Source organism: Hypanus sabinus, chromosome 11, assembly GCF_030144855.1.
Source record: "Hypanus sabinus isolate sHypSab1 chromosome 11, sHypSab1.hap1, whole genome shotgun sequence".
Lineage (NCBI taxonomy): Eukaryota > Metazoa > Chordata > Chondrichthyes > Myliobatiformes > Dasyatidae > Hypanus > Hypanus sabinus.
In genome coordinates this window covers 1,214,644-1,241,498 of record NC_082716.1, presented here as the reverse complement: position 1 = coordinate 1,241,498, position 26,855 = coordinate 1,214,644, and the positions used below count along the sequence as shown (strand labels likewise).

Genomic DNA, 26,855 nt, shown 5'->3' with positions numbered 1-26,855 from the left:
GTGAAGATGTTTCCACCAGTGGAAGAGTCTCAATCGAGGGGACAGAATTATTTAGAGATAAAGAAAGAGGAGACGATTTAGAAAGCGTCTTTTTCACATAATTCAATAAGGGGTTTAAGTTTTCTTTAAATAAATTCTTGAAATTTTTAGTAATTGTTACACCTAGATATGTAAATTGACTTGTAACAACTTGGAACGGAAATTTGGCATTTGATGACATTAGGTCATTTAAAGGAAATAGCTCACTTTTATGTAAGTTCAGCTTATATCCTGAAAAATAAACTAAACTGGGAAATTAAAGAAAGAACCGAAGGTAAAGAAGTTTCAGTGTTAGAGATAAAAAGTAAAATATCATCAACATATAATGAAATTTTATGAGTCATACCTTCCCTTAGTATACCAGAAATTCCTTAGATTCTCGAAATGCTATTGCTAAGGGTTCTATAACTAAAACAAAAAATAAAGGACTAAGAGGGCAACCTTGTCTAGTTCCCCGCAATAATTTAAAGGGCTTAGAAATTTGAGAGTTAGTAATAACCTGAGCGGTAGAAGACAAGTAAATTAATTTAACGCAACAAATAAAATTGGGCCCAAAATTAAACTTTTCTAAGGTCTTAAAAAGATATTTCCACTCAATCCTATTGAAGGCTTTTTCTGCACCTAACACTCTGATATTTTTTTCGATGGTGAATATATCACATTCAATAACCGACGTATATTAAAATGTGAGTAACGATTTTTAATAAATCCTGTCTGGTCATGTGATATAATAGATGGTGAAATATTTTCAAGTCTTCAAGCTAAGATTTTGGATAAAATTTTTGCATCCACATTTAATAAAAAGCTGGTCTGTATGAAGAACATTCAGCTGGATTTTTATTTTTTTTAAGAATAAGAGAAATAAAAGCTTCATAAAAAGATTGAGGGAGTTTACCTGATTTAAAGGACTCTGATAAAACAGAGGATAAATAAGGTGTAAGTAACGTAGTGAAAGTTTTATAAAACTCCCCAGGAAAGCCATCAGTCCTGGGGTCTTACCAGAATGTAAAGCACGTATAGCCTCAGCCACTTCTTCATTGGAAATAGGCTGATCTAACTGTGTTAGGCTATCAGCAGACAATGTAGGAATGTTGATATTACTGAAAAAAGCATTCATATAGGTATCATCTGAAGAAGAATCAGATTGATACAACTTAAAGTAAAAGTCTTTAAATACATTGTTAATTTCAGAATGGTCAGATATCTTAGTACCATTTTCTTTAAAAATTTCTGTGATTTGACGATTAACTGTAAAAGGTTTTAAGCAATTGGCTAATAAACTACCTGTTCTATCCCCGTGAATTTAAAATTGAGTTTTATCTCTCAACAGCTGTCGTTCAATTGGGTAAGTCAGCAGAAGATTATACTTGGATTGGATTTCAATCCGCTTATTATATATACTTGGATCTGGAGATAGGGCATACTTTCGATCAAGATCTTTTAATATCGCTGCTAGGTCAGACCTTTCTTTGTCAGCTTTTTTCTTTATATGGGTAGAGTAGGAGATAATTTCTCCACAAATATATGCTTTAAAAGTATCTCAGACTATAGTACCAGCAGTATCTTCTTTAAAATTTTCTTTAAAGAAAAAAGTAATATGGTTTTCCAAAAACTTTAGAAAATTTTTATCAGATAACAATGATAAGTTAAAATGCCAACTTCTATTTGATACAGAATAAACAGGTAATCTTAAAGCCAGAAGCACAGGTGCATGATCAGACAAAGCAATCTCCTTATAATCACAGGATCGTACCAGTGGAAAGAAGTTTCTATCTATAAAAAAGTAGTCAATCCGAGAGTACATATGATGAACCTGAGAGAAATATGAATATTCCTTTTCTTGGGTGTGCAAAAAATGCCACACGTTGAGAATACCACATTGAAATAGAAAAGATTTAAAAAGTAGGACTGATTTATTAGTGACAGGGGTTTTACTTGAAGAGCAGTCTAATATAGGGTCAAGTCAAAAATTAAAATCTCCACCCATCACTAAGGAATATCGATTCAAATCAGGCAGAAAAGAGAAAAGATGTTCAAAGAACAAGGAGTCATCTGTATTTGGAGCGTATACATTCACAAATACCATTAGCTTATTCTCAAGACCACCTGAAACAATAACAAAACGGCCATTTGTATAAGAAATTACATTATATTGAATAAAGGATACATTCTGATCAAACAGGATAGAGACACCTCTCGATCTAGATTGAGAGGGTGCGTGAAAATGTATACCCTTCCATCCTTTGAAAGAACATGAAATATCATCTTTACGAATATAGGTTTCTTGAAGAAAGATTATACGAGTTTAAGTTTCCAGATATAAGAGAAAATCTTATTTCGTTTAACAGGGTTATTTAGACCTTTCACATTAAAACTGAGTATATTAATAAAAGAATCCATCACAAGTATCCTTTGGTAATGTATAGAAGGTAATCACAGACATGTAGATAGTGAATAAATAAAACAGTAAAAACATCCAATCAGCTTTCTGGAAGAACCCTCCCCCCAAAGAGAGAAATCAGCCAAGGGAGGCTGAAGACTAAATCTAACATTCCCAACCCTAAACTCCGGTGGCTCCAGAAAATATATATGTATAGCTGTGCTGAAAAAACAATTGTAAATATATATACATACAAAAACAAAATCTCAAAGTAAATAAGTTCGCTATTTACGAAAAAATACCATGGGAAAATCTAAGTATTAGTCTCGGTAAAAAGGAAAGACAATAAAATCAAATATTAGTAGAAACCAATAAGGAAAACGACATATACTTGCAGATGCAAAAAAAAGGAGTAAAGAAACAAATAGAAAATAATTAGAAAGGGAAGCGGTTTAGATAGCTTCCTACATGACTAATTTAAGGCATTCAAGGGAGAAAAAAAAACAAAATGATAAAATGGTAAAATAATGAAAAAACCAAAAACCAGCAATAAGAAATATAGAATATTGTATATTGTATATATTGTACATCTCTTTATGCCGAATGTTTTAATTTCAGGTGTTCAATCAAGTAATTGGCGCTTTGTTAATAACAAGGTTTCTTGGTTTACGAAGCCTTAATCATTTGTTTGATTAAGTAATTGGCGCCTTGTTATCTTTCAAACTATGTAAAATATGCAGGCAGACCGCATCCATTTTCTATTTTGCTGTTTTCCGCCTTTATACGGGTTCTCTAATGTTACCTTTTCGCAGCTCTTTTTAAACAATACGTTATATTCTTTCAGTGTTATGTTGACTTTTATCTTCCTTTTAGTAATTTGACTGAAAGTCATTATGTAGGGTGTACATGTAGTAATTACTGAGGAATGAAACTATAGGGTGTTTTGCTTTACTTTAAATTCACTCTGATCTTTCCTATCTTTTGATTATTTATATACCTTTCGGTCTTTTACTGTTTTTCAATAGGGACAGAATTATTGGGTAGACCTTTAAAACTGAGGTGTGTGGGGACTTCTCACAGAGGGAGGGGAATCTCTGGGATTCTCCACCCCAGAAGATATGGAGACTGGATCATTGAGAGTGTATAAAAAGGAGGGAGAGAAATCTTTGACATATCAGGGTACTGAAGGTGATGGGAAACTGGCATAGAAGGGAAGATGAGGCCTGGGTAGACAAGTCATGGTCACATTGAATGGTGGGATGAGACTGAAGGGCAAGTGGTCCATTCCTGCTCCTGATGTCCTGGGTTCATGTGATATTCACTGTTATGATAACTGTGGGTAGAACTGCCGCCTCACAGTCCCTGACACCCGGGTTCAATCCCGACCTCCAGTACTGTTGATATGGAGTTCGCACGTTCTTCCTGTGACCATGTGGCTTTCCCCTGGGTGCTCCACCTCCCTCCAATATTCCTAAGATGTGGGTTAATTGGCCACTGTAAACTGTCCCCAGTGCATGGATGAGGGGTGAAGTCTGGGGGGAGGTGGTAGTAATGTGGGGAGAATTGATTTTGGTATACACTAGTGCAAAATGGTTCCTGGATTGAGCGGGTCTGTATTCCCTGGAATTCAGAAGAATAAGGGATGACCTCATTGAAACCTGTCAAATGGTGAAAAGTCTTGAAAGTGTGGATGTGGAGAGGATGTTTCCTGTGGTGGGAAAGTCAGACCAGAGGATACAGCCTCAGAATAGGGGGGCATGCTTTTAAAACATATGAGGAGGAATTTCTTTAGCCAGAGGGTGGTGAATCTGTGGAATTCATCGCCACAGGCGGCTGTGGAGGGCAAGACTTTATGTATTTTTAAGGCAGAGGTTGTTAGATTCTTGATTAGACAGGGCATAAAGGGATATTGGAACAAAACAGGAGATTGTGTCTGTGAGGAAACTGGATCAGCCAGAATGAAATGCTGGAGCAGACTCAAATGGCCTAATTCAGCTTCTATATCTTATGGTCTTATGGACTGTGGGCCAGCACTGAAGTGATGGAATGAATAGCCTCCTTCCATGTCATATGGAAGTCTAGAATATGGAGAGGATTACGTACTGTTCCCAACTCCACTGTTTTCCTTTTTCCAACCCTGATATTCCCAGGACTCTCCACTTCCATTCCACAACTGATCCAATTATCCCTGACCCTCTCCTCACAATGCTGCCTGACCATTGTTTCCAGCATCTCGAGTCCAGGCACTGGTGAGAGAAGAGGGTTGGGAAAACAATCGATCCCTTGGAAGGTTTTCAGGAATCTGTTATCCAGGCAGCAAGAGGCATGGCCAGTGGTGGGGCTAATGATCAGGGCAAGAACTCAGAAATCTGCAAATGCTGCAGGATGAAGGGGAAGGATGCAGAATCAGTGCAAGGGGATTATAGGCTGTCGAGGAAGGCCTGACTGTCCAGGAGCCTGCTCCCACTAACTTAGATCAGGGACGCAGGAATTAATAAAACTCTTACCCGCTTTCCGGGAGGTCCTGGGACACCAGCTTCTCCAGAAGGGCCGGGTGGACCCTAGAAATGAACACAATGGTGATTAGTTCTCCTGGGCATAGACAGAAGCTCCAAACAGACAAGCCAGAAGTCCCACACCACCACATTCAGGAAGTTTCAAAAACAACTGACATAACCTTAATCACTTTTTTCAGAACATAGAAACATAGATAATCTACAGCATATTATAGGCCCTTCAGCCCACAATGTTGTGCCGACCTGTAACCTACTCTCGAAACTACCTAGAACTTCCTTACTGCATAGCCTTCTGCTTTTCTAAACTCCACATATCTATCTAAGTGTCTCTTAAAAGACCTTTACCACCTCTACCACCATCGCTGGCAGTGCATTCCATGCACCCACCACACTCTGTGTGGAAGAACTTACTTCTGACATCCCCTTTGTACCTACTTCCAAGTACCTCTCATGTTAGCCATTTCAGCCCTGGGGAAAAAGCCTCTGACTATCCACACCATTAATGCCCCTCATCTTATACACCTTTATCAGGTCACCTCTCATCCTCCATCACTCCAAGGAGAAAAGGCCAATTTCACTCAACCTATTCTCATAAGGCATGCTCCCCAATTCAGGCAATATCCTTACAAATCTCCTCTGCACTCCACAAATATTTGTTTATTAAATTTAGTGAATGAAAAAGAGCATGCCATAAACAAGAGATTCTGCATATGCTGGAAATCTTGAGCATACTCACAAAATGCTGGAGGATCTCAGCAAGTTAGGCAGCTACTACAGTATGGAGGGGAATAAACAGTCAACTTTTTACCCTTTTCCTCAGCTGCCTGTCCCATCCCCCGGTTCCTCTCCTCCTTCCCTTTCTCCCATGGTCCACTCTCCTGGTCCACTCTGCTCTCCTGTCAGATTCCTTTTTCTTCAGCTCTTTACCTCTTCCTTTTCTTATCATCTCCCAGCTTCTCCCTTCACACTCCTTCTCCTCTCTCCCCCCCACCCCCACCCAACCTGGGTTCACCTATCCTCCTTCCTTCCCCCTTCTTATTCTGGTTCTTCCTTATTCCTTTCCTGTCCTGTGAAGGTGCTCCTGCCAAACCATTGCGTGTTTATTCATTTCCATAGATGTTGCCTGACCACTGAGTTGCTCCAGAACTTTGAGCATGTACTTGAACATTAGTATTCATTTCAGATATTACAGAAACCTATCAGAAAGAACACCATTGATCATAACCCGTTCATAACCCTATCACTACCTCAGCAAAGCAATATTATAATCACTTTGAACTAAAAGGGACTTCTATTTTGTTCAAATTGTGTGTTTTTATTTCTTCTAACAATTGTGTATAATTTATGTTTTATGTTGAGAGGCTTGGGAGTATGAAGTTCCTAGGACTGAACACCAATAAATTGCCCTGGTCCAACCATATTGATGTCACAGCTAAGAAATTGCATAAACAACTCTACTTCCTCAGGAGGCTAAAGAAATTCAGCATGTCCCCTTTGACCTTGACCAATTTTTATCAATGCATCACAGAAAGCTTCCTCTCAGAACACATCATGGCTTGGTGTGACATCTGTGACCGCAAGAAGCTAGAGAGTTATGGACACAGCTCAGCATATCACAGACCCCAGCCTGCCGTCCCTGAACTCTGTATATACTTATCACTTCCTCAGTAAAACAGCTGACATAATCAAAGACCCCACCCACCCCAGACATTCTCGCTTCACCTCCCCTCCTATTGGGCAGAAGTAGGGGAGTCTTTCTTCTGTCCTTTTCCAGTCCAAGAAAAGGTTCTTGATCCGAAACATGGATTGTTTATTCATTTTGTGACAAGATCCTAAGGATTATTCAATATGGACTGTTCCTTTTAAAAAGAGAGATAGAGAATTGTGTACTGATTCAGAGAGAGAGAGCGAGAGCACCAAACTGCTCGTGAGTTGCCATGGTTAAAGATGGGCGGAACTATATAATGGACAGCTGGCGTTACGCACGTTTGGAATAAATACAAGGTCAGCTAGCTTTTCAGACAGACACACAGGAGACATGGAAGAATAGACACTGGATGAGCTTTGAGTGCCCGCAAAGGGTGGGTTTTTGCTTGCAGTGTGGAAAAGGGGTGACCCGTGGAAGGCTATTGGTGCGTTTAACCCTTGCCTGGGTTGATAGCTTTACCGTGTGAAAATGGTACCCTTTTGTGTGGTCACAGTCAGTGACTTTAACAGGACTTCGGGGGACAACATGGAAGAATCAACGGCATCGGCTTACTTGGGAAACAAATCATCTCTCTCGCTCTCTCCCTCCCTCTCCTCAATTTTACTCAACTCAATATCACGAACTGAACTGACTTCATTTCTGTACCATCATAAGACTGTATCATTTACCACCTAAGCTTGAAGAAGTTTGGGGTTTTATATTTACACTTATATATGCATAAACTCTGCTAACCTGTTTGATTTACCTGGTTTTATTACTATATTATGTAGATACTAATAAACTAGTGTTTTGTTAATAGCAAAACCAGACTTCAGGTGTGTTCCAATTCTGCTGGTTCTTTCAACCCGTTACATGGTTTGTAATGAAATTTTGGGCTCATCCTGTATATGAACAAAATTAGTGGGAGCCATTTTAAATTGTTGAGAGCTTAATTGAGTGATTAATGGTTGATCTGATTGGGGAAAACCTCTTTCAGTTTGCTTGAGTGGAAAATCAGCAGAAATGGAGTTTGAGGTTGGTAAGTTTCTGGCAGAACCAAGCCCTGAGGCATTGGATGATGCTAAGAGGGATGTGCTGTTGGGAATTGCTCAAAAGTTAAAATATAAGGTGAGTACTGGAATGAAGAAGGCTCAGAAGCAGACATTAATAGCACAGTATTATATATCCAAGGGGAAGTTCGAAGAGGATGTGTTGGAAGTGTTTGCTGAAGGTAAATTTACTGAGGCTGAGCTTCAGCTTCAGGTAGCAAAAATTAAGTGTGAACATGAGTTGCAACTAAAACAGCTGAAGGCTGTCGAGGCAGAGAAACAGAGGGATGCAGCAGAAAGACAAAGGCTGTATGATGCTAGAGAGGCAGAAAAGCAGAGTGATTGAGAGGGAGAGAATGCAACAAAGAGGTGAAGTGGCAGAACTTGTTGGGTTTAGTGTCAGTCGAGAAATTAAGTTGGTACCTTCATTTGAAGGAGCAGGAGTTGATAAGTACTTACTGCATTTTGAAAAATTGGCCCGGAATCGGCCGTGGCCAAGGGACCAGTGGGCTATTTTGTTACAAAGTGTGATCAAAGGGAAGGCTCGCCAGGTGTATTCTGCTCTGACACTTGAAGAGGCAGATGATTATGACACAGTGAAAGATGCTGTGCTTAAGGCTTATGAGTTGGTTCCGGAGGTGTACAGACAAAAGTTTCGAGATTTGAGGAAGCCTTGGAGCCAAATATATGTGGAGTTTGCGCAAGAAAAACAGGTGTACCTCGAGAGGGGTGGATGAGAATACTAATAACTTAAGAGTTGATTTTGGTGGAAGAGTTTAAAAACTGTGTCTCTGGTGACATAAGGATATACTTAGGGGAGAAAGAGGCTACGACCCTTTCTGCATCTGCTAGGTTAGCAGATGATAATGCCTTAACCCATAAGGTTAAGTTTTTTCCAAGTAAGAGCTATCAAAAGAATAACAGAAATAACAAGGATAACCCACAGATTAAACCAGAAAGTAAGTCAGGAACTAGTGACAAAAGTAAGGAGGAAGGAAAGCAATCAAAAAGAAAGTTTTCCAGTTTTACATGTCACTTTTGTAAGAAACCTGGTCATGTGGTGACTAATTGTTTTGCTCTGAAAAGGGAAAAAGGAAAAGAAAAGGAGACAATTCCAAATACTTGTGTTCAGTCAGTTGAGACACCACTAAGTAAGGAGGGGTCTGACCAGGTGCAAGAGGGATTTGAGTGGTTTATCTCGAATGGGTTTGTGTCTGTAAAAGACGGGTCAACTCCGGTTCCAGTGAGATACTGGAGCTTTTCAGTCACTAATATTGGACAGTGCTTTGGAATTTGGTGATGAAACAAAAACTTACAAAGTAAATATTATCAAAGGTATTGGAAAGGGGACTGAGTCCATGCCTTTGCATAAGGTAATTTTGAAATGTGAATTGGTCTTATGACCTGTTAAAATAGGGGTACGATCTGAATTACCGATAGAAAATGTTAATGTATTGCTTGGTAATGACCTTGCAGGTGGGGGTGTTTATTCAGCAGTGCAGCTAACGAGCAAGCCTGTGGCTGACGACTCACACATGGATACTGATATTTACCCCGCATGCGCAGTAACCCAAAGCATGTCACAAAAGTCTGCTGATGCAGATAGTTCAGGGCAGGGGGATTCTGAGGCCCATGATAGTAAGGACAGGAGTTTAAATCATGATGGTTTATCAAGACTTGTCTACCTTCCATACTTCAGCAGGACTTGGGTAGTAAGGTGGATGAGAGAGGTTTGTCATTGTCCAGGAATTAATTTATAGCGGGACAAAACTGAGATCCCGAGATTGCTACATCAAAGGAGACAACTCTCTCCAAGGATGAGGTTCAGAGGTAGTCAGTAGGAAATTATCTTAAGGACGGGGTGTTGATGAGGAAGTGGAGGTCACCTACTGTGCCAGCAAGTGAGGATTGGGCCATTGTGCACCAAGTTGTGGTTCTGAAAGCTTACAGGGCTGAAATTTTAAACATGGCTCATAATATGCCTTCAGGTGGACATTTTGGAGTGAAGAAGACAGTGCACTGGATTATGAGGGAATTCTACTGGCCTAATTTAAAGATGGATGTTGTGAGTTTTTGCAGGGCTTGTCACACCTGCCGAGTTGTGGGGAAACCTAATCAGGCTATTCCAGTAGCACCACTTAGGCTGATACCTGCTTTTGGTGAACCTTTTTCTAGGGTCATAGTGGATTGTGTTGGCCCATTGCCCAAGACTGCAGCTGACTATCAGTATTTCTTAACAATTATGAGTGCTGCATTTAGGTTACCTGAAGCGGTTCCTCTCAGAAATATCAAGGCCAAGACTGTGGTAAAAGCTCCCATCAATTTTTTCACACCGGTTGGTCGGCCTAAAGAAATTCAATCTGACCAAGGTAGTAACTTTACTTCAAGAACATTCCAGCAGATAGTTGGTGAATTGGGAGCTAAGCACATTGTATCATCTGCATATCACCTAGAGACCCAGGGAGCCTTGGAACAATTCCATTGCACTCTTAAGACCATGATTAAAACATACTGTGTGGAAAGTGGAAAAGACTAGGATGAAGGTGTGCATTTACTTAAGTTTGCTGTCAGAGATTTGATTCAGGAATCATTAGGATTTAGCCCGTTTGAACTTGTTTTCGGTCACAGGACCAGAGGACCCTTAACCTTGCTCAGAGAACAGTGGTCTAATCAGGACGTATGTGTAAGCGCTCAATTATGTTTTGGAATTTAGGGTTTGCAAAGCAGAACTTGCAGAACTCTCAGAGAAAAATGAAGTTCTGGAACGATAGGAAAGCTAGGGAACGGATGTATCATGTTGGAGATAAGATTCTGGTTCTGTTCCCCCTTCTCACCAACCCCCTTCAAGCAAAATTTAGTGGACCATACCAGATAATTAAGACAATTGACCCTTTGAATTATGTTATTAGGACTCACAATCGGAGGAAGGCTACTCAAGTGGTACACATATACATGATAAATCCTTATCATAACTCTGAGACAGCACTTGTGAGTACTGTTATGAAAACAAGTGAAGTCGTGGAAGCTGGTAACGAGGTACCAGATAACTTTAACAAGCTAAGTATAGTCTCAACAAGGCTCAAGAATTCCATTGTTTTGGAAAACATTGACGGTAAAATGCATCACTTGGAACCTGACCAGCAAAATCAATTGAAGGGACTAATTAGCAAGTATGAGAATTTATTCCCTGATGTTTCCAAACTGAGCACAGCTGCCGTGCATGACGTAACTGTAGATCAAGTTGACCCAATTAAGCAACATCCCTACAGAATGAACTTAGAAAAAGTAAAATGGCTGAACAAGAAACTGGATACATGCTGGCAAACAGCTTCTTTAGACCATCTACCTCAGACTGGGCATCGCCTTGTGTTATTGTGCCTGAGCCGGATGGAAGCACGAGATTCTGTACTGATTACAGGAAAGTTAATGCAGTGACCAAGACAGATGCTTATCCTATCCCGAGAGTGGATGACTGTATTGATAAAGTGGGGAAGACTAAATGCCTTACAAAAATAGACCTGTTAAAAGAATACTGGTGTGTTCCCTTGACAGAAAGGCTAGAGAAATCTCTGCATTTATAACCCCATCTGGACTGTATGAGTATAATGTTTTACCCTTTGGAATGAAAAATGCTCCAAAGAATGATTAATTCAGTGATTCAAGGTTTAGAAAATACAGGGGCTTATTTTGATGATTTGGTTTGATGGAATGACACATGGGAAGAGCATATCTTCGCAGTAGAGAAGCTGTTTGACAGGCTGTCCAAGGCCAATCTTACTGTCAACCTCAGTAAAAGTGAATTTGGCCATGCCACTGTTACTTATCTTGGTTATGAAGTAGGCCAGGACCAACTGGCTCCTGTGCAGGCTAAGGTTCAGGCTATCGTGGAGGGTCCCGTTCAAAAGGGAAAGAAAGCATTAAGATTTTTAGAATGGTTGGGTATTACCGTAAGTTTTGTAAAAACTTTGCAGATATCGCTCCCCCCCCCCCTAACGAAACTACTAGGGAAGAGTGAAAGATTTGTATGTAGTGACCTTTGCCAGGAGGCATTTGAATGCCTGAAAACCATTCTATGTTATCAACCTGTGCTCAAAGCACCTGATTTTAATAAACCATTTTCAATCGCGGTAGACGCTCGTGACGAAGCTGCCAGGGCAGTATTGTTGCAAGAGGACAATGATGGCATTGAACATCCTGTAGCTTATTTCTCAAAGAAATTTAATGCGCACCAGAAAAATTACTCCACTGTTGAAAAGGAGTTTCTATCACTCATTTTAGCTTTGCAACATTTTAATGTCTATATATGTCCTGCGCAGAAACTACTTGTGGTTTACACTGACCATAATCCATTAGTGTTTCTGAGTAAAATGAAGGATAAGAATAGAAGGTTACTAAACTGGAGTCTGATCTTGCAAGAATATGACATGGAAATAAGACATGTGAAAGGTACTGACAACATTATAGCAGACTATTTGTCCAGATGTTAAGTTAAAGTTTGTATACGCTTTTGCTCTGTTACCTAATAATTATACATGTATTGCTTCAAGCTGTATAATCGATAGACAAAGATTTTGCTCCTTGATCAAAAGGAGCGTGGAAGGCTATCGGTGCATTTAACCCTTGTCTAGGTTGATAGCTTTACTGTGTGAAGACGGTACCCTTTTGTGTGGTCACAGTCAGTGACTTTTACAGGACTTTGGGGGACAACATGGAAGAATCGACAGCATCGGCTTACTTGGGAAACAAATCATCTCTCTCTCTCTCTCTCCCCTCCCCCTCACCCCAATTTTACTCAACTCAATAACACAAACTGAACTGACTTCATTTCTATACCATCATAAGACTGTTATCATTTACCACCTAAGCTTGAAGAGGTTTGGGGCTTTATATTTACACTTATATATGCATAAACTCTGCTAACCTGTACGATTTACCTGGTTTTATTACTATATTATGTAGATACTAATAAACTAGTGTTTTGTTAATAGCAAAACAAGACTTCAGGTGTGTTCCATTTCTGCTGGTTCTTTTAATCCATTACGGAGTACGTAACGATTTCCATAGAAGCTGCCTGACCTGCTGAGTTCCTCCAGCATTTAGTGGGCATTGAAGATACAAAAGCCTGCAAGTATACACCACTAGGCTCAAGGGCAGCTTCTATCCCACTGATATCGCACTTTTGACCAAACCTCTTGTACAATAGGAGGTCTTGGCCTCAGTAACTACCTCATTATGATCTTGCACTTTATTGTTGTAGTGTAGCTGTTACACTTTATTCTGCATTGATATTGCTTTACAGATACACTCTGAGTGCATCTCAACCTCCTTGGCTAAACTCTGACAAGAAGAGTTGGTGTTAACTGATCTCTCATTATGCGGAATGTGTGTTCTTTGTTATCCTTATTTGAGTTGCTGGGAGATACTCACCGGTTGGCCAGCCTCCCCGTCCTCTCCTTTCTCTCCCCCTGTTCCATCCAGACCCTGCAGCAGGGCAGAATATAATCATCAGTGCAACAGTTAAAAGCAATCCTCACCACTGAATTAATCTTTGGCTAACAGGTCTGATACAACATGTTTACCAACGCAAGTTAACAATGACTCAGAAACATTACCCAACTGTTAAACCAGAGAAGCATCTGAGGATACAGAGACAGGAACTGAGCACGGTGCTCCCAGTGTGGGTCTGACCCAGGGATATAGAGACAGGAACTGAGCACGGTGCTCCCAGTGTAGGTCTGACCCAGGGATAGGGAGACAGGAACTGAGCACGGTGCTCCCAGTGTAGGTCTGACCCAGGGATAGGGAGACAGGAACTGAGCACGGTGCTCCCAGTGTAGGTCTGACCCAGGGATAGGGAGACAGGAACTGAGCACGGTGCTCCCAGTGTGGGTCTGACCCAGGGATAGGGAGACAGTAACTGTGCACGGTGCTCCCAGTGTGGGTCTGACCCAGGGATAGAGAGACAGGAACTGAGCACGGTGCTCCCAGTGTGGGTCTGACCCAGGGATAGGGAGACAGTAACTGTGCACGGTGCTCCCAGTGTGGGTCTGACCCAGGGATAGGGAGACAGGAACTGAGCACGGTGCTCCCAGTGTGGGTCTGACCCAGGGATAGGGAGACAGTAACTGTGCACGGTGCTCCCAGTGTGGGTCTGACCCAGGGATAGGGAGACAGGAACTGAGCACGGTGCTCCCAGTGTGGGTCTGACCCAGGGATAGAGAGACAGGAACTGAGCACGGTGCTCCCAGTGTGGGTCTGACCCAGGGATAGGGAGACAGTAACTGTGCACGGTGCTCCCAGTGTGGGTCTGACCCAGGGATAGGGAGACAGGAACTGAGCACGGTGCTCCCAGTGTGGGTCTGACCCAGGGATAGAGAGACAGGAACTGAGCACGGTGCTCCCAGTGTGGGTCTGACCCAGGGATAGGGAGACAGTAACTGTGCACGGTGCTCCCAGTGTGGGTCTGACCCAGGGATAGGGAGACAGGAACTGAGCACGGTGCTCCCAGTGTGGGTCTGACCCAGGGATAGAGAGACAGGAACTGTGCACGGTGCTCCCAGTGTGGGTCTGACCCAGGGATAGGGAGACAGGAACTGTGCACGGTGCTCCCAGTGTGGGTCTGACCCAGGGATAGGGAGACAGGAACTGAGCACGGTGCTCCCAGTGTAGGTCTGACCCAGGGATAGAGAGACAGGAACTGAGCACGGTGCTCCCAGTGTGGGTCTGACCCAGGGATAGAGAGACAGGAACTGAGCACGGTGCTCCCAGTGTGGGTCTGACCCAGGGATAGGGAGACAGTAACTGTGCACGGTGCTCCCAGTGTGGGTCTGACCCAGGGATAGGGAGACAGTAACTGTGCACGGTGCTCCCAGTGTAGGTCTGACCCAGGGATAGAGAGACAGGAACTGAGCACGGTGCTCCCAGTGTGGGTCTGACCCAGGGATAGGGAGACAGTAACTGTGCACGGTGCTCCCAGTGTGGGTCTGACCCAGGGATAGGGAGACAGGAACTGAGCACGGTGCTCCCAGTGTAGGTCTGACCCAGGGATAGAGAGACAGGAACTGAGCACGGTGCTCCCAGTGTGGGTCTGACCCAGGGATAGGGAGACAGTAACTGTGCACGGTGCTCCCAGTGTGGGTCTGACCCAGGGATAGGGAGACAGGAACTGAGCACGGTGCTCCCAGTGTGGGTCTGACCCAGGGATAGGGAGACAGTAACTGTGCACGGTGCTCCCAGTGTAGGTCTGACCCAGGGATAGGGAGACAGGAACTGAGCACGGTGCTCCCAGTGTGGGTCTGACCCAGGGATAGAGAGACAGGAACTGAGCACGGTGCTCCCAGTGTGGGTCTGACCCAGGGGTAGGGAGACAGGAGCAGAGCATAGTGCTCTTGGTGTGAGACTGACCCACGGGGTAGCGAGATGGGAACTGAGCACAGTGCTCAAAGTGTGGGTATGACCAAGAGGTAATGAGAAGGGAACTGAGCATGGTGCTCCTATGTGGGTCTGACCCAGGCATAATGTGATGGGAACTGTGTGCGGTGTTCCTGGTGTGGGTCTGACCCAGGGGTAGACAGACAGGAACTGAACACAGTGCCGTCGGATTCTGTCCGACTTCAGGGGTAGGGAGACAAGAACTGTGCATGGTGCTCCACAAGTGGGTTTGACTGAAGGATATTGAGACAGGAAATGTAGATGGTACTCCTGGTGTGGGTTAGACCCAATGGTGGTGAGACGGAAATTGAGTACGGTGCTCCAGTGTCAATCTGACCCAGGGATAATGAGATGGGAACAGTGCACAGTCCTCCCAGTGGGTGTGATCAGGGATATAGGACAGAACCGTGGGTTTGGAGAGAGTCTAGTCCAGCAAAATAACAAATTTAAGGGAACATCTGTGGTTTCCGAAGCAGGTCTTTGCGGAATCATAGTGATTCCCAGTTTACCTTTACAGTAGTGTTAAGCTGTGGAGATGCTTCTGCCACTCACCGGAGTTCCTGCTTCACCAGGTGGTCCCGGATCACCAGGGAAACCAACGGGACCCTGCAGGAGTACAAACACATCTGTTCAAAGGCTCATGAAGATGAGTCAGTGTTCCTCGAGGGTGAGAGTGTGTGTGCAAGAAACAGAGAATACACACAGAGTGAGAGGGACAGGGACAGAGCTGAGAGGGGGAGAGAGAGAAATAAGAAAGGTGTTGAGAGAGAGGGAAACTGAGAAAGAGTAAATGTGAAGGAGAGAGAGACACACAAAGGCAGAGAGAGCAACAAGAGATATAGATAGAAAAGGAGGCAGAGGCAAGGTCAGAGAGAGGGAAAGTGAGCGTGTCAGAGAACATGAAGTGGGAGAGGAGAGAATTAGGCTCACAAGGCAGAGTGGGGGAGAGAATGAGGGCAGAGTGGAGGAGATGGGAAATTGCTCCTTATGGAAGGGTGGGGGAGGAGGTTTTCAAGAAGGGTAGGGAAGGAAGGAGAGTAGGGTTGAAGGGGAGTAGGAAGTTCTGAGGGGAGTCAGAGATGGTATGATTACATCATAGTGACAAGGTCAGTGTGTGTCTTGGGCCATATAGGGAGTCCAACTTTGATATGGCTCAGGAACACTGGTTCTCTCACGTACCGGATTACCCTTTGACCCATCGTCTCCTGGCGGCCCCCTTGGTCCTGCTGGTCCAGCTGCTCCAGGGGGTCCAGCTTCACCCTTCTCTCCGATGTCACCCTTAGGACCCTGCGGTAAGGACAGTCAATAACCAGTTTAACCTGCGCTGATTTCCCACAGGCCATTCTGGCCTTCCTGCTGTCCACAGCTGTGGAGTGGCAAGGTAAGAGCACAGAGACTGACCCTTTTCCACTGAGTCTGCACTGACCCTTGTACGCCAACCACCAGTGGGTATGCTGGAGTTCTGTAGGATCCCAACCCCAATCCTCCAATGTTGGGTAATTCTCTCATTGTCTCTGTCCCACATCGAGCTGTCTTCAGCTGTCCATAATGCATCTCAGTTTCTCTGCTCATTAGTACCAAACGAGCACAGCCCACAGCTTTGGCCTCAGTGACTCATCACATGGTCAGACAAGTGTAACTGCTCCATTTACACCATTCACACTGCCCCACTGTGACCATCAGGTAGGAGATACAGATACAGAAGCCTGAAGGCACAAAATCAGGAACAGCTTCTTCCCCTCTACCATCCGATTCCTAAATGGACATTGAAGCTTTGGACACTATCTCACTTTTTTAATATACAGTATTTCTGTTTTTGCACATTTTAAAATAATCTATTCAATATACGCATCTCTCCCATTTCACGTACATCTGCTCTCACCCCATCCTCCCACCACCCTACTAGGGATAGGGTTCCCCTTGACCTCACCTACCACCCCACCAGCCTCTGGGTCCAACGTATAATTCACCAAGCACGTCTTTCCCTCCCTCCCCTTTCTGCTTTCTGCAGGGATCACTCCCTACACGACTCCCTTGTTCACTCGTTCCCCCCATCCCTTCCCACCGATCTCCCTCCTGGCACTTACCCTTGTAAGTGGAACAAGTGCTACACCTGCCCTTACACTTCCTCCCTCACCACCATTCGGGGCCCCAGACAGTCCTTCCAGGTGAGGCGACACTTCACCTGTGAGTCGGCTGGTGTGGTATACTGCGTCCGGTGCTCCCGGTGTGGCCTTTTATATATTGGTGAGACCCGACGCAGACTGGGAGACTGTTTCACTGAACACCTATGCTCTGTCCACCAGAGAAAGCAGGATCTCCCAGTGGCCACACATTTTAATTCCATGTCCCATTCCCATTCTGATATGTCTATCCATGGCCTCCTAGACTGTCAAGATGAAGCTACACTCAGGTTGGAGGAACAACACCTTGTATTCCGTCTGGGTAGTCTCCAACCTGATGGCATGAACATTGATTTCTCTAACTTCTGTTAATGCCCCTCCTCCCCTTCTTACCCCATCCCTTATTTGTTTGTTTATTTATTTCCCTTTTTTCTCTTTTCTCTCTCTGTCCCTCTCCCAATCATTCCTTTCCTGCTCTCCATCTCTCTCTGGGGCTCCTCTCCCTCTTTCTTTCTCCCTAGGCCTCCCATCCCTTGATCCTCTCTCTCCCTTCTTCAGCTGTGTATCCATTTTGCCAATCAACTTTCCAGCTCTTAGCTTCATCCCTCCCCCTCCCACTTTCAAACCTCTTACTATCTCTTCTTTCAGTTAGTCCTGACGAAGGGTCTCAGCCCGAAACGTCGACAGCGCTTCTCCTTATAGATGCTGCCTGGCCTGCTGCGTTCCACCAGCATTTTATGTGTTTTGCTTGAATTTCCAGCATCTGCAGATTTCCTCATGTTTGCGAATATATGTTACTGATTTACTTGTTTATTTATTATGTTTTATTTCATTTATTTTTTTCTCTCTGCTAGATTATATTGCATTGAACTGCTGCTGCGAAGTTAACAAATTTCACGTCACATGCTGGTGATAATAAACATGATTCTGATTCTGATTAACCCGTCTGGTCTCACCCTTTCACAGATATTCCCATGTCCCACACTCCCTTTCCCACCAATGAAAACTGACTCATTTTCCCTTTCCCATTCCTGATGTCAAATGTTCCTCTCACCACAGATGCTGACTGACTTGATGTGAATTTCCAGTGTTCTCTGATATTGATGGGGACGCTCGGCTCACTTCCTTATCCCAAATCACAGGGTGATTCCACCCTCCCCACATCCCAAAACCCTTCCTCTGCAGTATCTCACCAACTCTTCCTGTTAACCAGTGAAGCTGTTCCACCTCTCAGGCTCCCAGATCCATAGATAGAGGGAATTATTTCCCCCTCCTTCCATCCGATCTCCATTGCCTCTGTGTCCCAGGGAGTGTGATTGTGGTCGGTAAGCAGAACCGAAGCCACTTGTCTCAGAAATCACTTCAGGAAAACTCCTGACTCTCTCAGTCACCTCTTCCCACTCATGCATGCCCAGAGTTCAGTACAGTAGAGAATAGAATAAAGCATTGCTACACACTACAGCCCTTCAGCCTATCATATCATGCTGACACTTTAACTTACTTGAAGATCAATGTAACTCTTCCCTCCAACATAATCCATTTTTCTATCAACCATGTGCCTTAGAGTCTCTTAAATATCATAGAAACATAGAAAACCTACAGTAGAATACAAGCCCTTCGGCCCACAATGCTGTGCCAAACATGTACTCACTTTGGAAATTACCTAGGGTTACCTATAATCCTCTATATTTCTAGGCCTCATGTACCTATCCAGGAGTCTCTTAAAAGATCCTAATGTTTCTGCCTCCACCATCATTGCCGGCAGCCCACTCCACATACTCACCACTCTCTGCATAAAAAAAACTTACTCCTGATAACACCTCTGTACCTACTTCAATCTCCTTAGAACTGTGTCCTCCTGTGTTAGCCATTTCAGCCCTGGGAAAAAGCCTCTGATTATCCACACAATTAATGCCTCTCATTATCTTATACACCTCTATCAGGTCACCTCTCATCCTCTGTTGCTCCAAGAAGAAAAGGCTAAGTTTACTCAACCCATTTTCATAAGGCATGCTCCCCAATCCATCAACATCCTTGTAAATCTCCTCTGCACCCTTTCTATGGTTTCCACATCCTTCCTGTAGTGAGGTGACCAGAACTGAGCACAATACTCCAAGTGGGGTCTGACCAGGGTTCTGTATAGCTGTTACATTACCTCTCAGCTCTTGAACACAATCCCACAGTTGATGAAGGCCAATACACCGTATGCCTTCTTAACCACAGAGTTAACCTGTGCAGCAGCTTTGAGAACCCTATGGACTCGGACCCCAAGATCCCTCGGATACTCCACACTTGCCAAGAGTCTTACCATTAATGCTATATTCTGCCATCATATTTGACCTACCAAAATGAACTACTTCACACTTATGAGTTGAACATCTGTCACTTCTCAGCCCAGTTTTGCATCCTATCGATGACCTGCCACAGCATCATAGCTCTAAGTACTGATCCACACTCTCTCATTCACTTAGTACATGAAGCTTCTTGCATTAAAATAGACATATCTCAAACCATCAGTCTGAGTGCATCCCTTCTCTATCACCTGCCTATCCTCTCTCTCACACTGCCTGCACACTGTCTCGATTTGTGAGCCAACTGCCCCTTCTTCCGTCTCTTCAGTTCGGTTCCCAACCCACAGTGATTCTAGTTTAAATTCTCCCCAATAGCCCTAGAAAACCTCCCTGACAGGATATTGGTACCCCTTGGATTCAAATGCAACCTGTCCTTTTTGTACAGGTCACTCCTGCCCCAAAAAAAGTCCCAATAATCCAGAGATCTGAATCCCTGCCCCCTGCTCTAATCCCTCAGCCACGCATTTTTCTTTTTAAGTTCTTCCCGCCGGTCTAACTTACCAACGTCCATGCACCTGTGCAGTCGTGCCTTTATCAAACCGCCTTAACGTATCTGCCTCTACTGCCACCCCAGTAGGGCTTTCCACAAACCCACACTGTCTGTGTAAAAGTCATACCTTTGACATTCCCCCTGTACGTTCCTCCAATCACTTTAAAATTATACCCCCTTGGATTAACCATTCCCACCCTGAGAAATTGCTAACCCAACTTTATCTCTCTTGTTGCCTGTTATCATCTTGTACATCACTGTAAGTCATATAAGTCACCTCTCATGCTCCTTTGCTCCTAAGTGAAAAGCCCTCCCTCAATTAAGCTATCCTCATAAAACACGCTCTCTAATCCAGGCAGCATCCTGGTAATACTCCTCGATGCACTCCCTAAATCTTTCACATCCTACCTTTGTTTACCTGACATCAACCCCACTCCCAGATTGGAGTACTGTGAGACACAACAGGAGCATTCCTGCGTAGGTCCGATAAAGAATTTCTGAAAATCCCAGTATCTATGTAAAGAGGTAACACTTAGTGGAGTGGTCATTTCCCTAACCTTGAAGCAGGGCAGATTTGATGGGCTGAATGGCCTAATTCTGCTCCTATGTTATGGTATGGCAGACTAGCACTGATCCAACTCTAGACTGTGAGGTATAGCAGACTAACATTAACCAACCCTAACTGTATAGTATGGCAAACTAATGCTAACCTGAACTTTAACCCCAGCCCTAACCCTAACCTTGAGGTAGGGCAAACTAACGTTAATCCAGCTCTAACCTTGAGGTATGGGAGACTAATACTAACCCCAACATTCACCCCAGCTTTAACCCTAACCTGCACCATAACCATCATCCCAACCGTAACTGGGAGGTATGGCAGACTCATGCTAACCCCAACATTAAACCGAGCCCTCACCCTGAACAACCCTAAGCCTCATAGTGGGATGGTCTGTTGGTGTAGTGGTTAGAAAAATGCTTTAGAGCACTTGCTACAAGATTGATCCTCAATTCTTGCCACTGCCTGTAAGGAGTTTGTACGTTCTCCCCATGACAGCAAGAGTTTAATTGAGGTGCTCCGGTTTCCTCCCACATTTGAAAAATGCACGGGTTATGGTTCATTAGTTGTGGATATCCTATGCTTGTCAACACTTGTGGGCTGTCCCCACCCAGTGCATCCTCAGACTGTGTTGGTCGTTAACGCCAATAACATATTTCAGTGTTGTTTCAATACACATGTGATAAATGAAGCTGATCTTCAACACTAACCCCAACCCCTCCCTTAATCATGGTAGACTAACACTACTTCCTTACCCTGACCCCACTACTAAACTAAGCCAACAGTGGCACAAGGACTTCACAACTCTACTTGGTATCAGAGTTCAGTGTAACTCACCTTGCGCCCTCTCACCCCTTGTGGACCAGGGTCACCTGCTTCACCTGTCTCACCCTGGGGATACAAACAATAAAAATTAACAGACTGCACATTTCACTGAGTTTCTGGGTGCCTGGGACTGAATGAGATCCTTTGGGCCAGACAAGCGGAGAGTAGGAGCTGTGTCAGGGGAGATGGAGGAGTCACAGGGTCAAGCAGCCTGGAGAAAGACCATTCAGCCCTGCCTGTCTTTGCTAACCAGTAGCACCCATCCATATAAATCCCAAAGGTGGATTTTGCCAGCACACAAGTTTGGGACTGGTCACACACAAAGACACAATGGCAAATTACCAACCACACTCTGAGACAACCGGGCTGGGGAGAGAAAGAACGGGGTGGGGAATAAAAGGACACTGAGGGATGGGTTGGCAGGGAGGTGGGGAATAGATTAAAAGGAATCTAAGAACAGCTATTTCCCTCAGAGGGTGCTGGGTATATGGCACAAGCTGTCAGAGGAAGTACTGGAGATAGGTTTTGACTTCAGTAAGGCCTTTGACAAGGTTCCGCACGGAAGGTTAGTTAGGAAGGTTCAATCATTAGGTATTGATATTGAAGTAGTAAAATGGATTCAATAGTGGCTGGATGGGAGATGCCAGAGAGTAGTGGTGGATAACTGTTTGTCAGGTTGGAGGCCGGTGACTAGTGGTGTGCCTCAGGGATCTGTACTGGATCCAGTGTTGTTTGTCATATACATTAATGATCTGGATGATGGGGTGGTAAATTGGATTAGTAAGTATGCAGACGATACTAAGATAGATGGCGTTGTGGATAATGAAGTAGGTTTTCAAAGCTTGCAGAGAGATTTAGGCCAGTAGAAAGAATGGGCTGAAAGACGGCAGATGGAGTTTAATGCTGATAAGTGTGAGGTGCTACATTTTGGTAGGACTAATCAAAATAGAACATACGTGGTAAATGGTAGGGCATTGAGGAATGCAGTAGAACAGAGTGATCTAGGAATAATGGTGTATAGTTCCCTGAAGGTGGAATCGCATGTGGATAGGGTGGTGAAGAAAGCTTTTGGTATGCTGGCCTTTATAAATCAGAGCATTGAGTATAGGAGTTGGGATCTAATGTTAAAATTGTACAAGGCATTGGTGAGGCCAAATTTGGAATATCGTGTACAGTTCTGGTCACCGAATTATAGGAAAGATGTCAACAAAATAGAAAGAGTACAGATATTTACTAGAATGTTACCTGGGTTTCAGCACCTAAGTTATAGAGAAAGGTTGAACAAGTTAGGTCTTTATTCTTTAGAGCGTAGAAGTTTGAGGGGGACTTGATAGAGGTATTTAAAATTATGAGGGGAATAGATAGAGTTGACGTGGGTAGGCTTTTTCCATTGAGAGTAGGAGAGATTCAAACAAGAGGACATGAGTTGAGAGTTAGGGGGCAAAAGTTTAGGGGTAACACGAGGGGGAACTTCTTTACTCAGAGAGTGGTAGCTGTGTGGAACGAGCTTCCAGTAGAAGTGGTAGAGGCAGGTTCGGTATTGTCATTAAAAAAAAATTGGATAGGTATATGAACAGGAAAGGAATGGAGGGTTATGGGCTGAGTGCAGGTCGGTGGGACTAGGTGACAGTAAGCATTCGGCACAGTCTAGAAGGGATGAGATGGCCTGTTTCCATGCTGTAATTGTTATATAGTTATATGGTTAATTAATATTATTAACCAGACACAGACAACCATGTAGACTTGAAAGTAAGTGAGACTGGCTCAGGTAGTCAGCATGGATGGGTAGGGCCGAAAGGCCTGTTTCCCTCCTGGAAAACTGTGTCACATGGGAGGCAGGAGTTTTAGGGTGAAGAATTGTCACTGAGGAGGGTGGGAGGGATGACGGGGTGGGGTTGAGGGATGGCTGAGGAGGGAAATGGAAGGGTGGAGAGGTGATAGGTTAAAAGATGGGCAGGTAGAAGGGGTAGGGAGAGTGGGAGACAGAAGAGAGTGTGGGTTTGAATGAGCATAGTGTGGCTGAGCGAGGGCAGAATGCAGAGTGGGGGGAGAGTGAGGGCAGAGTGCAGAATGGGAAAAGGTAGAGAGTGAAGGGTTGGGGCTGAGGGGAGAACTGTTTGAGTGGGATACAATTAACTTAGCGAGGTGAATGAGTGAACAGTAGATTTCTGGGCATGGTCTGTGAGTTCAGGGGGTGGATACTGGGTCTGATGGCAATGTAGGGGGGCGCAGAGGGGCAGGGATGGGAGGAGGGAAGTAATTTTGGATCAAAGGTTCCCAGGATCTGTGTCAACAGGGTCCCATTGATTTCCATCTTCCTCACTGTGATCCAAATGTGCAACCATAGAACACATCTACAATTTGAGTGTACGTGTGCGTGCAAGTGTGAGTGTGCATGTGTGTGCACGTGCAAGTGTGAGTTAAAGTTTTAGAATGTGAAAGTTGGAGTTTGAGCGTTCAAGAGTGAGTTTGAGTGTGCACGAGTTCGAGCTTGAGTGTGCATGAGATTGAGTTTGAGGGAGTGCGTTTTTGAGTGAGCATGTGTGAGATTGAGCTTCATTGTGATGAAATTGAGTTTGAGAGTGCACAAGGTTGAGTTGGAGTGTGTGCAAGATTGGGTTAAAGAGTGCAAGAGATTAAGTTTGAGTTTGAGATTGTGTGGGAATGAGTTTGAGTGCACAAGTTTGCGTTTCAGCATTCTCAAGGTTGTGTTTGATTATGCGTGAGTTTGAGCTTGAGTGTACGAGATAGTTTGAGTGCACAAGTTTCAGTTTGAGCGTGCACGAGATTGACTTTGAGAGTGCGTGAGTTTGAGCTTGAGCATGCGCAAGATTGTGTTTGTGTGCACGAGATTGAATATGAGAATGCACGAGTTTGAGTTTCAGCGTGTGTGAGTTTGAGTTTGATTGTGTGCAAGAGTGAACTTGAGAGTATGCAAGATTGAGTTTGAGTGCATGACTTCCAGTTTGAGTGTGCACGGGTTTGATCTTGAGAACATGCAGATTTGAGTTTGAGCATGCACGAGATTGATTTTGATAGTGCGTGAGTTTGAGTTTGAGCATGTGCAAGATTGAATATGTGAGTGCGTGAGTTTGAATATGATCGTGTGCAAGAGTGATCTTGAGAGTGTGCAAGATTGAGTTTGAGTGAATGAGTTTCAGTTTGAGCGTGCACGGGTTTGAGCTTGAGTGTGCACAGGGATGAGTTTGAGTGTCCAGAAGATTGAGTTTGATTTTGTACAAGATTGAGTTTGAGGTTGTGCGAGATTGAATATGAGAGTCCTCAAGTTTGAGTTTGATTGCATGCAAGATTGAGCTTGAGGGTGCATGAGTTTGAATTTGAGTGGGTGTGACAGTGAGTTTGAGAACGCGAGATTTAGTTTGAGTGTGCACGGGTTTGATCTTCAGAGCATGCAGGTTTAAGTTTGAGTGTGCACGACATTGAGTTTCATCGTGAAAAGATTGATTTTGAGTGTGCACGAGTTTGAGTTTGATCATATGCATGAGTGAGCTTGAGAATGTGCGAGTTTGAGCGTGCATGAGATTAAGTTTCACCGTGACAAGATTGAGTTTGAGTTTGCATGAGATTGAATATGAGAGTCCACGAGTTTGAGTTTGATTGTGTGCGAGATTCAGATTGATGGTGAACAAGCTTGAATTTGAGATGGTGTAACAGTGAGTTTGAATGTATGAGTTTCAGTTGAGTGTGCACGGGTTTGATCTTGAGAGTGTGCATGTTGAAGTTTGAGCATGCGCAACATTGAGTTTCATCATGACAAGATTGAATTTGAGTGCGCACGAGATTGAATTTGAGTGCACGAGTTTGAGTTTTACTGTGTGTGATATTGAGTTTGAATGTGCACAACATTGTATATGAGAGTGCACGAGCTTTAGTTTGATCATGCACGAGTTTGAGCGTGCACGAGATTGAATATGAGAGTGCACCAGTTTGAGTTTCAGCATGAGTTTGAGTCTGATTGTGCACAAGAGTGAGCTTGAAAGTGTGTGAGATTGAGTTTGAGTAAATGAGTTTCAGTTTGAGTGTGCACGGGTTTGAGTTTGACCGTGTGCAGGGTTGAGTTTGACCGTGTGCAGGGTTGAGTTTGACCGTGTGCAGGGTTGAGTTTGACCGTGTGCAGGGTTGAGTTTGAGCGTGTGCAGGGTTGAGTTTGAGTGTGCAGAAGATTGAGTTTGAGTCTGAGTGAATTTGAGTTTGAGAGTGTGCGAGATAGAGTTTCAAAGTATGAGAGATACAGTTTGACGGTTTCAGTTTGCATGAGATTGAGTCTGAGTGTGCATGAGATTGGGTTTGAAAGTGCACGAGATTGGGTTTGAGAGTGCATGAGATTGGGTTTGGAAGTGCACAAGATTGAGTTTGAATGCACGAGATTGAGTTTGAGTGTGTGCGGGATTAAAATTGAGTGCATGAGTTTGAATTTGAGTGTGCGAGATTGTTCTTTGAGTGTGCACAAGATTGAATATGAGAGTCCTTGAGTTTGAGTTTGATTGTGTGCAAGATTGAGTTTGAATGTGCACAGGTTTGACCTTGTGAGTGCACAGGTTTCAGTTTGAGTGAGCACAAGATTAAGTTTGAGAGTGTGCAAGATTGAGTTTGAGTGTGAGCGAGTTTGTTTGAGCGTGCGTGAAATTGTTTCACTATGACAAGACTGCATTTGAGCTTGCACGAGTTTGAGTGTGCGAGATTGAGTTTGAGTGTGCATGAGATTGGGTTTGAGAGTGCATGAGTTTCAGTTTGAGTGTGTGCGGGATTGAGTTTCAGAGTGTGCGAGATTGAGTTTGAGTGTGTGTGGGAATGAGTTTGAGAGTGCGCAAGATTGAATATGAGTGTGTATGAGATTGAGTTGGAAAGTACGAGTCTTAGTGTGCGAATTTGAGTTTGAGAGTGTAGGAGTTTCAGTTTGCAAGTGTGAGTACATGTTTGAATTGGTGCTGTATGCCTACAAAATGAGTGTGTTTTTGGACAGGATAAAATGATGATTCCGTTTCTGTCATGTACAATTCCATGAGAGAGTGTCTGCATCAGTGTTTGTGTGTGTTTGTAAATGTGCGTGTTCATACATGCATGCGTGTGTGTGTGTGTGTGTGTAGGTGCAGGTCTGGACAGCTGCGGTGAGAGCTGTTTAAAATACAGACAATCCCAGAGAGAGAGCTCACCTTCTCACCAACGCCACCAGGAGAACCGATTGCACCCGAGGGACCTGGAGCTCCCTGTGGAAGAGACGGAAAGAGAGAGAGATGTAAGTAGGTTCAGAGAGAGAGAAGGGCAATCAGGGACAGAGTGAGAGAGTAAGAGAGAGAGAGATACAGACAGGGAAGTCAGAGACAAAGAGAGACACAAGGGCATTACAGACAGAGAGAGACACACACAGAGGGGAGTGAGAGAGAGAT

At 43.9% G+C, this 26,855-nt stretch overlaps 1 protein-coding gene across 1 annotated transcript in view; it reads right to left on the bottom strand.

The window, feature by feature from the left end:
- The window catches only part of LOC132402321 (collagen alpha-1(XI) chain-like), a 404,241-nt gene that overhangs the window by 62,701 nt on the left and 314,685 nt on the right, over positions 1 to 26,855 (bottom strand). Inside the window, exons 50-55 of the mRNA XM_059985200.1 lie at positions 26,622 to 26,675; positions 21,460 to 21,513; positions 16,282 to 16,389; positions 15,655 to 15,708; positions 13,099 to 13,152; positions 4,927 to 4,980 (exon numbers count right to left, since the gene is read on the bottom strand). Coding sequence (XP_059841183.1) covers positions 4,927 to 4,980; positions 13,099 to 13,152; positions 15,655 to 15,708; positions 16,282 to 16,389; positions 21,460 to 21,513; positions 26,622 to 26,675 — 378 coding nt within the window. The remainder of the gene's footprint in view (positions 1 to 4,926; positions 4,981 to 13,098; positions 13,153 to 15,654; positions 15,709 to 16,281; positions 16,390 to 21,459; positions 21,514 to 26,621; positions 26,676 to 26,855) is intronic.